Raw genomic sequence first — 15,909 nt, 5'->3', positions numbered from 1 at the left:
TATATATATATATATATATATATGATATTAATCATATATCTATAACAATAATAATTATTATCATCATATATATAATAATTATTATTATTATTGTCTTTCTTATTATTATTATTATAAGGGACGAGTAACGCCAAATGCACAACACAACGCATTATACGCACGAGGGTTGAGGGTTTAGGGTTTAGGGTTTAGAGCTGTTGTTTAAGAGTTTATCTGCAACTGGCTGCTCCTATTGCCTCTTGTGAAATGAACAACACCCCTTATTCAATGCGTCTTGTCTGCTGTTGCTGCTGCTGCTGTTTCTGCTGCTGCTGCTGTGCATGATTTGCTGCTGCTGCAGGCGAGGGCAGTACGTGCTGTTGTGTGGGGCGATGTTCGAATGCGTCGCTGCGGTGTATGGATACTGCAGCTTCTTCTGCTGAGTTGAGCAGCAGCAGCATGGAGTCTCAGCTGTCTGTACAGCCGCGGCGGTGTTGCAGCTGCAGCTGCTGCTGCAGCAACAGCAGCAGCAACAGCAACAGCGCTGCAGCCGATGGGGCAGTTAGTGACGCGGAGTTTTCTACAGCAGCAACGACAGCAGCGACAGCGACCGCTGCAGCAGCAGCAGCAGCAGCTGCAGCAGCAGCAGCAGCTGCTGCTGCAGGGGGAGCACCTAGCGATGAGAATCGCGCGGTTTCTCTCTCTTTTGCTGCTGATGCTGCTCTAGAGCTGCCAGAATGTATTGTTGCTACTAGAGATATTTCTGCGGATTTATCTTATATTCACTCGTCTTTGCACGAACTCAAGCGGGAGTTAACCAGCAATAAACAGCTGCTGAGCTGCATATGCCGCAACATGGATGCAGCAGCAGCAGCAGCAGCAGCAGCAGCGCACCAGCAGCAGCAGCAGCAACACAGAGAAGGAGACACAGAAAGCTTTCGTATCTTCACTCCTTTAGCACTCAGCAGACAGTCGAGCGCTGCTTCCCTCCCAGAGGCCCCAGAAGAAAACAGCAGCAGCAGCAGCAGCAACAGCTTTTTTTGCTCGGACGAAGCAGCAGCAGCAGGGGCTGCAGCAGGGGCAGCAGCAGGAGCAAGAGCTGGTGCAGCAGCAGGAGCAGCAGCAGGAGAAGCAGCAGGAGAAGCAGCAGGAGAAGCAACGGGAGCAGATGAGGAAGCAAGACTCGAAGCAGCAGCAGCAGCAGGAGCAGAAGCAGGAGCAGCAGCAGGAGCGGAGGCAGGTGCCGCTGCGGGCGCCGGTGCAGCAGCAGCGGAAGCAGCTGCTGTAGCAGCCGAATCAGCAGCAGCAACAGCAGCAGCAGCAGAAGCAGCAGCAGCAGCAGCTTCGTCTCCTCGTTGCACGATAGAAACAGCTAGCATTCGAGTTGCAGAGAGCAGAAGAAAGTTTAATAGCCGAAGTCATTACTTCCCGAAAGTCCAAACAGCATCAGGCGAAAAGGAGTGGGAAGAATATATCTCCACCAACAAAGGGCTCAGCAAAGACAGCACCTAATGTACTCCTTCTACTGCTGCTGCTGCTGCTGCTGCTGCTGCTACTGCTACTGCTGCTGCTGCTGCTGCTGTTGGTGGTGGTGGTGGTGGTGGTGCTGCTGCTGCTGCTGCTGCTGCTGCTGCTGTTGGTGGTTGTGGTGGTTGTGGTGGTGTTGTTGTTTTCCGGTTGCTGCTGTGCAGCAGCGCCCCTGCAGATAGAGAGCAGAGAAGCAGCAGCAAAGCGGTAACAGCGCAGCAGCAGCAAAATAGCAGCAGAGAAGCAGCAATGCAGCAACAAAAGAGCAGCAGACCTGCTGCCGCCTCGCCACTCCTCCAAATGGGCCGCAGGCGGTGCCGCCAAACCCTAAACCCTAAACCCTAAAGCTGAAGTAGGCGGTGGTTTGGGTGTTTGTGCGATGGAGATGAATATAATTATGCTTTAGTCGACAATTCTGTTTAGACGTTCGGTTATTTAAAACATTTTATTTAAAAACATTACATTATTTAAAACAATATTATATTTCTACAAGTGCAATTCTCTTAAGACGCTTTCTTTACTTCTTTTGGGGTTTGCTACAACTCTGTTTAACCCGTCTTTCTTCTTTCTTCTGTCTCTCTTCACTTTATTTTCTTCTCTTTTATTTTCATTTATTTTATTATGTCTCTGAACTTTTTCTTTCGTTCGTCTCGCCAGCTGTGCAACAGCAAACGGCTGTCTGTACACCTGGCAGGCACATGCGAACTGACTGCAGCAGCAACAGCAGCAGCAGCAGCATCAGTAGCAACAGTAGGAGTAGCAGCAGTATCATTAGAAGCTGAAGCACCAGCAGCAGCAGCAGTAGTAGTAGGTAGCAGTAGCAATACGAGCAGCAGTAACTGCACCAGCACAAACAGCAGCAGCAGCAGCAGCAGCAGCAACTGAAGGTGGCTTTGAGCAAAACAAACCCAGTAGACATTAAAACAAAAATGTAAAGGGCATTATTATTATTATTATTCTGCATTGTGATTATATATTATTTCTTTATTAATATTACTGTTTATTATTTTTGTTGTTGCTTCCATCGTCATACAATTAGCAAGAAATGCTCTGGATGGCCGGTCCCCGCCTGAGGGTTTAGGGTTAGTAAGGGTTTAGGGTTTAGGGTTTAGGGTTTAGGGTTTTATTAGAGCCACTGCTGCCTCAAGACTCTGAGGGCGATGGTTTGCTTCAGCGGCGAGTTGAGGGCAGCGAGTGCTTCCACCTGGGCTTTCTTATTTATTTGCTGCATTTGTTCGCAGTGACTCTTTACTCCTTCTTCTGCAGCAATTGAAGCGTCGACCAGCAGATTCTGCAGCATTACTTTATCTCTCAACCCCAAAGGAGAGACAGAAGCCAAAGGCAAACCCTCCACATCGCTCGCTACTAGGCCTATGTAATGCAGCAAACCATTGCTGCTGCTGCTGTTGCTGCTGCTATTGCTGCTGGTGATCTTGCTGCTGCTGCTGCCGTTGCTGTTGTTCTTGCTGTTACTGTTGTTTCTCTCGCTGTCGCTCTCGCTCTCGCTGCAGGTTCTGTTGCTGCTGCTGTTGTGCTGCTGCTGCTGCTGCTGCTGTTGTTGCTGTTGCTGCTGCTGCTGTTTTTGTTTGCATGCACGTAGATAAGTAAGGAAAATGTATATCCCGTGTGGGTCAAAGTCGCCGAGGTAGCAGGCCTGTGATTTATACAACATGTTTATTAATCTGGTGTATAGATGCATATTGTATGTTTTATTTTGTATATTTTATTTATTTCTTTGGTTATTTCTTGTCTTTGTTTTGCTTTTATCTCTTTCATTATTTATTATTATTTTATTTTCTCACTTGGATGCCGTGTACAACACAAAGACGAGCTAAAAGAAGCCGAGAGCAAATGTCTGGGAACCCCCGACCTGTCAGCAGCACGCAAGGCAGCAGCTGCAGCAGCACCGGAGTTCAATTCAAAGCAGCAGATGCAGCAGATGCAGCAGATGTAGCAGATGCAGCAGATGCAGCAGATGCAGCAGCAGCAGCAGCAATGGCGTGGAGTTGAGGAAGAAGCAGAAGAAGTACAGCAACTGCACACAGAAGATAAAGACAAGAAAGAATATAAAAAACAAACAACATGCATGCATATCAAACAGCATTAAACCAACAACAACAATTAACAACAAACGAAGCAACAAGCAAAATCATATTGAACAACCATAACGGCAACAGAGCAGCAGCAGCACCAGCAACAGCAACAACAAAACAGAAACAAACACACAAAAAAAATCAAAGACGCCAGCAAAGGAGCAGCAAAAACAACAACACCGACAGAACAGCAAAAGAAGAGAGGCAGCAATTGAAAGAAGAACGGAGGGAGAAGTAAGAGAAAGAATAGCACTGAACTCTTCTATACTCACATCCCAGAGCCTTTGAGTGCACAGACTTTGAAAGACGCTGTCTTTTTCGACAACAATTATATATTTCGCTGCTGTGGAGACCACTTCTGCTGTTAGCATCGCCTCAGTGACCATTCTTCCGTTTCCTGTTTGGAGGGAGAAGTGAAACGAAATTAAATATTAATAATAACGATGTTTTTCTTGCTGTTGCTGTTGCTGGTGCTGTTGCTGCTGATGTTGCAGTGCTGCAGCAGCGGTGGCTTCTAATTGTTTATACGGTTTTATTCAATTATTGATTAGGAAGAACAGTTGCTGCATTCTGCATGCAACAGCAGCGCTCAGAAACATCTTCTAACCGTCGTTGCAGCTCAACTCCGCACCGCCTTCTCCTCGGAATGTCAAAAGCCCAGCAATAGACCCTAGACAGAAGAAAATAATATTCGTTAAGTTCTTAGGGGATTAAAGAAAAGAGAAAGAAAGGAAATAGAAATCGTATTACCTCGCTCAGAAGCAAAGACCGACAGAGAGGCCCTTGGAACCCCCAACTGGCGCACAAGACCCTTCAGCAGTTAGTAGAGAAATTTTAACAAGTAGTAAAGAGTAGCTTCTTCTTCGAAAACGAGAATGCAAATACCTGCAGCACTCTGTTCATTTGTTGCTGACTGCAGAAGAGTTCAGGGCTCTTGTAGTATAACTCTCTCTGTGTCGCGCTTCTCTTCTAACAAGTACATGCAATAAAGAGCAATTAACAGCTTCAATGAGTATAATGCAAAGAATAAAAAAATATATTAATAATCCAATACAAATACTTACGTGCACTGCTAACGCGTGCAGCTGTTGCAGTAGAGCTGCTGCTGGATTTGTTAGTGTTTTTGTTTTTCGAATATCTTTTAAAATCAGCAAAGAAAAATAAAATATATTACTTTTAGCCATTCGATCGAATTGCAACAACGTCCATCCTCGGGTCTCTTTCCTTTTTTTTGCAACAGGACTGCAATTTTTCGTTTTTTCAGAAATACTTTGCACAATTTCTAAAGCGTGCTGTTCAAGAAGAGCCGAAATGCCTAAAGATAGACGTGCGATGCATTAAAAAGAAAGCAAATAAAAGGAAAAGAATAAACAAATAAATTTACATATATCGTCTTCAGAATGCCCCTCCATTTTACAGCTGCTTTCCAGTTGAAAGAAAAAGAAGAAATTGAAATGCAAAAACGAACGAAAGCCGCAACCGGCGTCGTGAGCTGCCTATACACCCCAAACGCTATTATTGCCTTTGAAACCGTTGCATGCATTCACAAATACATATGTGCATATATATATGTATATATATATATGTATATATTTAGATATTGACTGATTGCAAGAATATTGTAGTAATAATACAGACAAGTTCTTCTCCTTTCAGCAGCGATTCAAATATAGGAATTAAAACGCAGAAAAGAAAGAGAATGAGTGCTTTATTCTTTCTACACGTTGGTTGTCTTCTGAATGGAGGATTGAAAGCTTTCTTTGGAGTTAATTCATTGCTTTTCTTCTTCTTGCACTGCGGGCTGACAGGCAACAGATAAAAGAAAACACAAAGAGAAGAAGAAGAAGAAGAAGAAGAAGAAGAAGAAGAAGAAGAAGAAGAAGAAGAAGAAGAAGAAGCAGAAGAAGAAAGGCAGCAAAACCTAAATATATTTTATATTTTTTGCTGTATTCCGTCTGTTGCATTTATCGGCGATATTTCCCTCTTCTTAGGATTGGATTCACAGAAGACAGAGAATGATATAGTTGTAGCTGGTGCGTTCTTGTGTTATTACATTGTTTGTTTGTTTTTGCTTGTTTTTGTTTGTTTTTGTTTGTTTTTGGTTGTTTGCTTGTCGTTGCTGCTGCTGCTGCTGCTGGTGGTGATAATGCTGCTTATTGATTTCTTTTCTTCGATTTTTTAATTCTGCCGCCAGCTACCTAATTATCTTTTTGTGTGTTTTTCAGTTTGTCTTTCTAGTCGTAATTATTTGGTGTTGTTCGCCTTATGAAAAAGATTTTTTGATTGTCTTTCTATCTGCAGTTGCTCTCCGCCTCGCCCTTTCTTTGCTTATTTCAGCTCCCGTGTCTCTCTTGGTTTTCTCTCCCTCGTGCATAAACCCTAAACCCTAAACCCTAAACCCTAAACCCTAAACCATATACCTTAATAAACCCTCAGAGACCCTCCAGGTGTTAGGTTGTTTTAAATACAGCTAGCAAATGCACAAAGCAACACAACAAAGGCAGTTATGTCGCATTAAAATGCAAATAGAAAAAACCTGTCTTGGAGAGAAGAAGAAGAAGACGAAGAAGAAGATGAGGATGATGGTGAAGAAGAAGAAAAAGAAAAAGAAAAAAAAGAAAAAGAAGAAGAAGAATAAGACGCGTTTGTTTATTCGTGCAGCAGTTTCTTCGGGTGTTTCAGCAGCATCGAAGGCGAATGAAAAGATAAAGAAAAGACAAAAAAAAGGGCTGTGTATGCATGCATTCATGCATGCATGCATGCATGCATGCATGCATGCAAAGGTGTATAATATATGGCGTGTTGTTGTTTATTTGTTTGTTGTATTTTTTCTGCTTTTTGGTTTAAGCTCTTTTTCATATATTCTAAATTTATTTTTTTCTAGCTTCCTCCTTAACTCCTCTCGAGACAACGGATGCAACTCTGTTTCTTCTTCTTCTGAACTCTCTCTGCTGTTTGATGGATTAACAGCAGACGGCATCTTAATCTGTGGCTGGGGCTTCTTCATTTTGATAGTGCGATCTTGCTTCTTTCTCAGGGAGTCGCCTGCAGCAGCAGCAGAAGGCTCTGCTCCATCCCTTTGCTGCGCCAGCTGTTGCTGCTGCTGCTGCTGCTGCTGTTGCTGCTGCTGCTGTTGCTGCTGCTGCTGTTGCTGCTGGTTTTTGTGCTGCAGAAGGATACAAAGGAGAGTGTCTACAGCTCGCTCAATAGCCTGCAAATAATTGATGATAGCTGCGTCTTCAATTTCTTCCTGTGCCCACAGTTCATGCTTGTAGATTTCATCTCCCCTGATTTCTTTGAACATAACTTTGAGTGTTTGTTTAATATCATTTAGTTGTTTATCTGCTGCAGCATTTGTTGCTTCGAGTATGCAAGTCTGCTGATGCATTAGCAGCTCTTCAGCCTGCAATTCGCTGCTTTCTTCTTGTTTCTTCTTCGAGATTAGCTGCTGCTCTTCTGTACATAAATGAAGAGCCTGGCGAAGCTCCTGTACAGCTGCTTCTTGACTCTCTACTTGATCACTAAGAGAATTAACATAAGTAAATAAAGAAAAGTTATGTTCTTCTGCAACACGAAATGCAGCAATAAGCTCGTCTATGCTGCTTACTCGTGTTGCTGCTTGAATTTTTGCGAAGGCGCTGCGGTAGCTCTTAACCATAGACTTGTCTAATAGAGATGAGTAATCATTTTCTTCTTCTTGTTCCTTCCCTCTGAGCTGTGCATCCTCTTCGCATGCAGCAGCACGACGGGCTTCAAGGTTAGCGAGGCGCTGCTGCTGCTGCTGCTGCTGCTGCTGCCACCGACGCAGCTGCAGCTTCTCTAGGATTTGCTGGAGGTCTGCCCATTCTGTCTCGAAATTTCTTCTTTCTTTAGCTTCATCAGACTTAATAGAAGCTATCTTACGCTGAGCTTTGTCTCTAGCTGTATAGAATTCATTAGCTGATTTAATTAATTCAAATACTGCATGCTTCTGAGATACAAGATCGCTCTCTGCACGCCGACACAGTTGGTCGAAGCTAACTCTTTCTTTACGGAGACTATTAATTTCTTCTTTTAGCCGTTTGTTTGCTGCACATGCTTGGCTTTGTTTCTGCAGCGCTTTATCTAACCGACTTTCTAATGTACGAGTTTGCTTAGCAATAGTCTCGCTAGTTGCTCCAGCTGCATATACACCTCCTAAAGACCCAATAATCTCTCTGCATTTGCATACTCTTCCCTCTAATACATCGATATTCTTTAATAACTGCTGCTCTTCTTTCTTAGCATCAGAGATCTGCCTTAAGAATGTATGACAGCGCTCGTTCATCTGCTGCATGCGGGAACCTAATAAAGTATTCTGCTGCTGAGACAGAGCCTCCCGAGTCTGCTGCAGCTCTTTTTTAATTGCTTCATTCTCAGTCTTCAGCTTCTCTATTGAACGACGCTGCTTCCTTAAACGAACCTCTGCTGCATCTCCGAATGCCTTCGCTTCGTGGGCTACTAAACGCAGCTTTCGCTGATAGTCTGCCAGCCTCTCCTCCAGAGGCAAGCCCTCGGGCGGTTGCATTTTCACTCCATCACCATATGAAAAACTATCAAACTCTAAACCCTAAACCCTAAACCCTAAACCCTAAACCCTAAGCTCGACGATCATTGCTAGCCTTAAACAGGGTCACCTCTGCTCGCCAGTGCAAGACACAATGTTAATAATAACACATGCGCAGCCTCCCTGCCTTCAGGCAGATCTTAATAAAGTCTTTTCCCCCTAATTTCCCCCTCAATTATTACACAAGTTTAAAAGGTAAAGCCACTGTTTTGTTATAAACACGCTGCACCGCCTTGGGGCCCTGAGGGAGGCCGGAGAACAGCAGCCCCAGAAGCTGAATGCAATTTCATGCAAATGTGCTGCTGTTGAGATTCACTGCGAAGAAAAATGTTTTAAATATATTTATTGCATTTTATTAGTCGTAAGAAGAAAGATATAAAGGAGGATCAGCCTTAAAAAGACGGAGGGCTGACCCACCACCGACTGCATGCAGCATTTCGTCTGCTCGCCACCGACGCATGCGCCAATATCAGGAGATCTTTTTAAAATTTACTCGGAAAAATTGAATTTATTACTTTGTTTTAATTTTATTTTCTCCAGTTTTCCGCTCCTCGCGCTGCGGTATTGCTTCCCCAACGCGAGACGACGATGCGCGCCTCAGCGGTGTCGTATTTAAACTACCCAATTTATTCGGTCCGTAGGTCAATTTGAAGGTTTTTTTTAAATTTATTTCATTTTGATTTCGACATTTTATTCAGAGATTCAAACATTCCGCGTTTTTCCTTCTTTTTTCCGCGGTGTACAGGCAGCGAGCGATGGCTCTTTCGTAGTCACGTCTGGCGGCGGCGGAGGAAAAGAATACGGCATAGAAAATCAGTTGGTGCGTTTTATTTATCTTAATTTGATTATTATTAGTTGAAAAAACATCTTTGTCGTTCAATTAAACCCATTATTTCTCTTATTTTCATCCGCTTTCCCCGCTGCAATGCAGGAGGCACACACAGTCAATGCAGAAACTAATAAATTAATTACCGTCGACTCCATCACCACAGAAGGCGTCGTGGATTCTTTAAACCACAATGAACATGTATGCTGCAAACCCTAAACCCTAAACCCTAAACCGTAAGGGTCTTGTGTTGAATTTGCTTGGGTAGAGGCTCTACGTATTTCTTCTAGATAATGTTCTTAAGCGGGAGATTGTAGAGAAAAATGCAGTTGCAGAAAAATGTTTGTTAAGAGGGTTAATGAAACGCAGCCTACACAGAAGTGGCTTGATGACAGCACGAGGACACACGGAGGGTTTAGGGTTTAGGGTTTAAGGCTTAGGGTTTAGGGTTTAGGGTTTAGGGTTTAGGGGCTGTGAATGTAGTTTGAAGTTCTTTATACAAACCACCACGCGTCTCTTTTGTTCTTTTTTGCTGTTTGTCTTAGCCAAGCTGCGAGATGTGTCTATTTATTTGCTTTGTTCATTATTTTATTTTATTTTATTTTATTTTTATTTTAATATTATTTATCTACCCCGCTATTTGTTTCATTTCCTCGTTTATTTATTACGATTTGCAGGTTGGCCTCTTCTTGGGGTGCAGCGACAAAGAATGCATCCTTATAAAGATGGATGCGGAGAGCGGGTAGGGTTTAGGGTTTAGGGTTTAGGGTTTAGGGTTTGATGTGTTCAGTAGACTACTGTTATATGTGCTCGTTGTTCGTCTCTTTTCTTCTTTTCTTTCTTCTCTCCAAGGGCATCTGCACGTACACCCCAAGTAAACAACGAATTGTTGTTTACACGAGAATTCTGCTTTTATATGTTTATTTAAAGGCTTCTCTCAGCTCTTTTGCTTGTGGGGTTGGGGTGTACGTACAGCTTGCGAGTTGTGCATCGCTTCGGCAAAGAGGAAACAAGAAAACGCCTGGTGAGAGTTTGCTGCTGCTCAAGCTGTCTTTAAACAGCAAACGCTGCTGCTGCAGCAAACGCTGCTGCTGCAGCAGGCGTTGCTGCCGCAGCACCAAGCGTTGCTGCTGCAGCAGCAGAAGGCGTTGCTGCTGCTGCAGCAGGCGTTGCTGCTGCAGCACCAAGCGTTGCTGCTGCAGCAGCAGAAGGCGTTGCTGCTGCTGCAGCAGAAGGCGTTGCTGCTGCTTCAGGTGTTCATGCTGCTGCAGCAAGTGCTGCTGCTGCAGCAGCAGCAACGGGAGTACAGGAAGCCAGAGCGGCCTTGAACAGCAGACAACGCAGCAGCCACCGCATTTTCTTCAAACAAATAAATAAATTAAATAAATAAATAAATAAATAAATATATTAGTATTTAATATGTTTATTTTTTGCTCTTTGTTTGTTTGTTTGTTAGATTGTCGCTCGATTTTCTCCTTCAGGAGAATATGTGCTGGCTGGGGGTGAAGAGAAGACAATCTGGTGATTAAGATATTTATTTAAATTATTTTATTTGTTTTAATTTGTTTATCTTTAATTATCATATTTATTTAAGTTGTTTTATTTGTTTTAATCTTTTTACTGCCATTTGTTTCTCTGCTCGTCGTTTGCTGCTGTTGCTGCGCTGCGTATTTTTATTTTTTTGTTGCAGCTGTCTTCGTTTTGTTTTTCTTCATCTTCATTCTTTTCGTGCATTATTATTCATGCTGCTGCAGCAAGCGTTCGTTGCTGCTGCTGCAGCAACACTTGCTGCAGCAGCAGCAGCAGGTGTTCTTGCTGCTGCAGCAGGTTTTGCTGCTGCTGCATTATCTTTATGTTTATTATTCCTATTATTTTAATTGTTGTTTCTGCTATTGCTGCTATTACTATTGCTGCGCTTATTCTATTCATAACTACTTTGGTTTATGATTTATAATTTCGGGTGTATCTATTCTTTTCTTTATCGTTATTACTTTTATTATCTTAATATTATTTTTTTATCAATCAAGATTGAAGAACTCGATGGATTGGCGGGGGTTGCAGTGTATTTACACCCCGCAGCAGAAACACTGTAGCGCCTGCAGCAGCAGCAACAGCAGAAACAGCAGCAACAGCAGCAACAGCAGCAGCAAATCGTGAACAGGGCCAAAGGAGGCAGTTACTCGTGTGTAGATAGATAAAACAGCAGCATTGAAAGTGCGCAAGTAAGCTTTGCTGTTGATGCTGTTGCTGCTGCTGTTGCTGCTGCAGCGTGTGGAGGCTGATGGTTGGAGAGCAGCGAGGGACAGACGCAGCAGCAGGAGCAGCAGCAGCAACAAAACAGCAGCAGCAGCAGCAGATTCGTACAGAATTGGTGGCGGAGCTCCGTGGGCACGAGGGAGACATAAAAGACGTCTCCATGAGCGATGACTCCGAGCTCGTAAACCCTAAACCCTAAACCCTAAACCCTAAACCCTACTTATCTAAACTGTACCGTTTTTCAACGGCTTTGTGTGTGTTTCTATCGATGCTGCTTTTTTGTGTGGCTTTTGTCTCTCCCCAAACCCTAAACCCTAAACCCCAAACCCTAAACCCCAAACTCTAAACCCTAAACCCTAAACCCTAAACCCTTAGGGTTTTCTTGCGCATATGAGAGCAGGTGGTTTGCTGCGGAGGTGGCGGTCAGCTGTCTGTGTGGAGATGGAGGGAAGAAGAATTAGTGCTGTCACAGCAAATTGTAAACCCTAAGACAGACAAAGCCCTTAATGTTCGCTGCTGCAGGTGCGTGCAGACCCACGCCTTCTCTCTTTAATAAACGAGGGCTTATAAGGGCCTTGTATCCAACTGAGGGTTTAGGGTTTAGGGTTTAGGGTTTAGAGGGTTGGGGTGGGGCTAGCGACAGGCGGTAGATACACGCGAATGCAAGTGCATCTGTACTTGAGTGCTGTAAATAACAAAGAATAAACAATCATAAACAATAAAGCAAAAACAAACAAACAAACAAAAACAAAAAACAGTAAAACATACCCCTTGGCGCTCTGGGGTTTAGGATCAAGATGATTGTCTAGCATCATGCTTACCGTTTAGGGTTTAGGGTTTAGGGTTTAGGGTTTAGGGTTTGATTGCAGGTTCCTCTCGACTCCAGTGTCTGGCCCTTCTCCCCCCAAACGCCTCATCGCGCTCGCCAGCGACGTCCGAGGCCCTTCTTTTCTTTTCGGTTGGTGCGTTTGATCAGCTAGCTAGTCAGCCAGCTAGCTAGCACCCTACCTAGTTAGCTAGCTAGCTAGCTAGCCTCCTAGCTAGCCTCCTAGCTGTTGAGCTAGCTGGGTATTGGGCTATTGGGCTAGCTAGCTAGCTGTTTGGTGAGCTGGCTAGCTATTTGGCTGCTGTTTAGCTATCGATTTAGATGCGCGTTTGTATGGATAGCTAGCTAGCTAGCTAGCCAGGCAACTAGCTACAAGGTGTGGCGTTTGCTGCGCGGGCGTGGAGCTCTGATTGAAAAGAGAGGGCTTTAAGAATGGGTTTAAGAGGGGCTGGAATTTAATAGTGTTTAGGGTTTAGGGTTTAGGGTTTAGGAGTGGCTGTGCAGGGCAGTGGTGCGAGAGTCCGGCGAAGGCGCCGCGGCGAGCAGCGACAAGAAGACTGAGGACCCTCCTCCAGGAGGAGCAGCAGCAGCAGCAACAGGAGCAGCAGCAGCAGCAGCAGCAGCAGCAGGAGGCTTGAAGCTGCAGCAAGTTTGCTGCATGTGCTGTGACGCTTCTTCTCCCTGCTGCCAGCTGGAGATATCTGCAAATCAAAAATTAGTGGCGGTTGGCCTCGCAAACGGCAGCACCAAAATCTTCGATAGGGGGTATTCACAAACCCTAAACCCTAAACCCTAAACCCTAAACTGCAAACCCTAAGCAATAAACCCTAAACCACAAACGCTAGTCATTGTATCGTGAACCCTTAACCCCCAAACCCTAAGCATTAAGACATGAACCCTAGAGATTTGACCCTAAACCCCAAACATTAAACCCCTAAGCATTAAATCCTCCGCCCTTAACATTGAACCCTAAACCCTAAACATTAGACCCTAAACCCTAAGCATTAAACCCTATGCACTAAATGCTAAACCCTAGGAGGCAGCTCTTGGAGGGCGCATGAACGAAATTTAGGCTTCCGCTCCTGTTGATCGCTTCGCCGCCACCCCACAAACCCTAAACCCTAAACCCTAAACCCTAGGGCGTGTGTGGGGCCTCAGGCTGAGTTTAGTCGCGAGTCAATCGGCCCACGAACTGCCAGTCACAGCTCTTTGCTTCGTTCAGAAGGGGGCTCTTCTCATCTCTACAAGCGCTGATTACTCAGTTGCTGTCAGCTGCTGCGGCTGCTGCTGTTGCTGCTGCTGCTGTGTTGTTCGAGCTGCTGCTGCTGCTGCTGTTGCTGCTGCGGCTGTGTTGTTCGAGCTGCTGCTGGTGTTGCTGCTGCTGGTGTTGCTGTTCTGTTTGAGCTGCTGCTGCGGTGCTCCAGTTGCTGCTGCTGCTGCTGCTGCTGGGCGCCAACCTCACTGCTGCTGCTGGTTCTGCTGCTGTGTGCAGTTCTTGAGCACATCCCCGCGTCCGCTGCTGCGCTGCTCCAGCTGCTGCTGCTGCTGCGTCTTTCTGCTGCTCTTCTTTGCTGCTGCAATAGTGGTGGTGCTGCAGCACGTTCTGTACGTGGGGCAGCAGCAGCTGCTGCTGCGACAGCAAGCCCTCTCTTCAGGGAATTTTGAGGCCACACTGGGAGACATCCTTGCTCAAAGGCTGCAGCAGGAGCAGCAGCAGCAGCAGCAACAGCAGCAGGAGGCATTAGATATGCCTTTTGATATTGAACAGCTTCAGAAGCAGCAGAAAGACAAAACAAAGCCGCATAAGAAAAGCCCCCATGATGAACTATGAATAAAGCTGCTGCAGCTTTTGTTGCATCTACAGCAGCAGTCTCAGGCCTAATGCTAGCAAAGGAAGAAGCAGCAGCAGCAGCGGTTGCTGCAGCTGCTCCTTCTGCTACTGGCCTTAGGCATGCGCTCGTTGGTTCGTGCTGCAGCGGCAGCAGCAGCAGCAGCAGCAGCAGCAGCCGCAGCAGCACATGCCCTATTTAGGCCAGGCTTTAGAGGTGGCGAAATCGCAAAGGAGCAGCAGAATTAATCCTTTCCGGCGGCAGACTGCAGCAGCAGCAACGCTGCTGCTGCTGCTGCTGCAGCTGCTGCAAACCGCCTGCCGGCAGGCAGCATGCTTTTTTTTTCTTTTTTGGGTTTTGTTTGTTTTCGACTGAAGGCATTTTATACTTCATTTTCTGGCGGTGGACGTACACCCCATTTTAATGCTTAAGACCCTCCTGTTCCTAGCTAGCAGTTGTTGTTGCTGCAGCAGCTGCTGCTGCATCTGCTGCTGTTGCTGTTGCTACTGTTACTGAGGGTCACGTAATTGCAGCCCATGCATTCGCATTTGTCTCACTGACTTGCCTGCTGCTGTACACTATATATATATATTCAACTATATGTACATACATATTTATGATTTATATATTATATTTTCATTGTTCACTGTATTATTAGATGTGTAAAGAACTTGCAATAAGAAGACTCCGTTTGGCGTCAGCCCTTTCGTAGTATATTATAGGGGTTCTGCATATTTAAGTGTTGCTGCAGCGTTTAAAGAGTAAAAGCTAACAGCAATTGAAGTAGAGAGAGCAGAAACAAACGCAACGTATGCTGTTCAATCCACCAACCTCATGCAGCAGCAACAAAGGGGGTTTGTTTATTCTTATGCTGGCATACACTGCTGCTTTGCAGCAGCGGATGCAGCAAAAGATGCAGCACCAGATACAGCAGGAGGTGCTGCAAGAATTACTGTGAATGCTATGACAAGAGAACGCTACCCCCAGTTCTCATTTTCTATCAGGCTGAAGGAATCACTCTTGCTGCAGTGGCCAGGAGGCCTGTAGGATGTAGAAAAGATTAAATGTATTTGTTATGAGCTCTTATTATTACTACATATTACTCTTTATCCTGTTGCAGCTCGCGCCGGTCCTGAGTGGTGTGAGATCGAGGCCTCCCCCTCGCTCCCAATGCACCGCTATATATTAGCGTTATTTGCTGCGTTGTGCCCTCTTGTATTGGCTTCTAAACACTCTAAAGAGAACTTACAGCGAAATGGGTATAGGCAGGAAGTTCAAATGAAACCAGTTTAAGCGGAGGTGCCGTGCAGGTACCTTTGCATCTATGTACAAGTTGTATACGCGCACGCAGCGGGGGGTCCGTGTAGCAATATGAATTGCTTAGAAGCTGAACTGAATCTGACGATTAACTAAAAGGGAGAAATCAAATAAAAATCCAATGAAGAAACGCTCTAAAGGAACTGCCGCGCCGTCCTGTTTCTGAAATCCTTTCACGGAAACGCACGGGTGAGCGCCGCCGACCGAAGGATTCCGATGATTGATTTTCGCGATCTTCGTGGCGAATGAGTAAAATAGGGGGAATATAATTGATTAATATAGTTTAAATCGAGAAAAAACAATAAGAAATGGGTCTAATTGACAGCTTCCCACTGGGCATGCAATGCATGTACTACGTCGTACGTGCTGTATGTACACCCGAAGTGTCAGCACATCTACGGCCAGCAAAACGGCAACCCCTACAAGACATGTTTCTGTCTGCTTTTTAAGCCTTTCTTCGGCGTCTGCCGCCGATGAAGTGCTCGTGTCATTTCTTCCTTCCTTCCTTCTTCCATTTGTATTTCCGTCGCCTTTCGCCTTTCGGGGGGCCCCATCGGACCGCCTGCGCAGCAACTTCTCTGCTCCACTCTAAGCTGTATGCCTCGCTGCTCCCTCATTGAGGCGCGCAAACAAAACCACTGTCAGAGCGTCTACAGCAACAGGGGTCAGCA

General features: G+C 45.2%; 4 protein-coding genes across 4 annotated transcripts; 2 read left to right on the top strand and 2 right to left on the bottom strand.

Annotated features, from left to right (window-relative positions):
- Nucleotides 1-438: 438 nt before the first annotated feature.
- On the top strand, nucleotides 439-1,491 carry EAH_00031820 (hypothetical protein, conserved; the record flags this gene model as incomplete). The annotated part of the gene is made up of 1 exon (XM_013392373.1): nucleotides 439-1,491. One exon carries the CDS (start codon nucleotides 439-441, stop codon nucleotides 1,489-1,491), a length of 1,053 nt encoding a protein of 350 aa, XP_013247827.1.
- Nucleotides 1,492-2,632: 1,141 nt separating this feature from the next.
- EAH_00031810 (meiotic recombination protein spo11, putative) lies at nucleotides 2,633-3,178 on the bottom strand (the record flags this gene model as incomplete). Its single annotated transcript, XM_013392372.1, has 1 exon — nucleotides 2,633-3,178. The coding sequence occupies one exon, from the start codon at nucleotides 3,176-3,178 to the stop codon at nucleotides 2,633-2,635; it is 546 nt and encodes a 181-aa protein (XP_013247826.1).
- A 3,230-nt stretch (nucleotides 3,179-6,408) lies between these two features.
- On the bottom strand, nucleotides 6,409-8,145 carry EAH_00031800 (hypothetical protein, conserved; the record flags this gene model as incomplete). The annotated part of the gene is made up of 1 exon (XM_013392371.1): nucleotides 6,409-8,145. One exon carries the CDS (start codon nucleotides 8,143-8,145, stop codon nucleotides 6,409-6,411), a length of 1,737 nt encoding a protein of 578 aa, XP_013247825.1.
- A 627-nt stretch (nucleotides 8,146-8,772) lies between these two features.
- Nucleotides 8,773-13,923, top strand: EAH_00031790 (hypothetical protein, conserved; the record flags this gene model as incomplete). Its single annotated transcript, XM_013392370.1, has 10 exons — nucleotides 8,773-8,817; nucleotides 8,930-9,004; nucleotides 9,688-9,752; nucleotides 9,986-10,034; nucleotides 10,467-10,531; nucleotides 11,279-11,447; nucleotides 11,667-11,788; nucleotides 12,136-12,228; nucleotides 12,597-12,816; nucleotides 13,690-13,923. The coding sequence occupies 10 exons, from the start codon at nucleotides 8,773-8,775 to the stop codon at nucleotides 13,921-13,923; spliced, it is 1,137 nt and encodes a 378-aa protein (XP_013247824.1).
- Nucleotides 13,924-15,909: the final 1,986 nt, after the last annotated feature.

This window comes from Eimeria acervulina, genomic scaffold (genome assembly GCF_000499425.1).
Source record: "Eimeria acervulina Houghton genomic scaffold, Eah_scaff303, whole genome shotgun sequence".
Classification (NCBI taxonomy): Eukaryota; Apicomplexa; class Conoidasida; order Eucoccidiorida; family Eimeriidae; genus Eimeria; species Eimeria acervulina.
The sequence above is the reverse complement of the archived record's forward strand: the minus strand, read 5'-3'. Positions and strand labels throughout refer to the sequence as shown.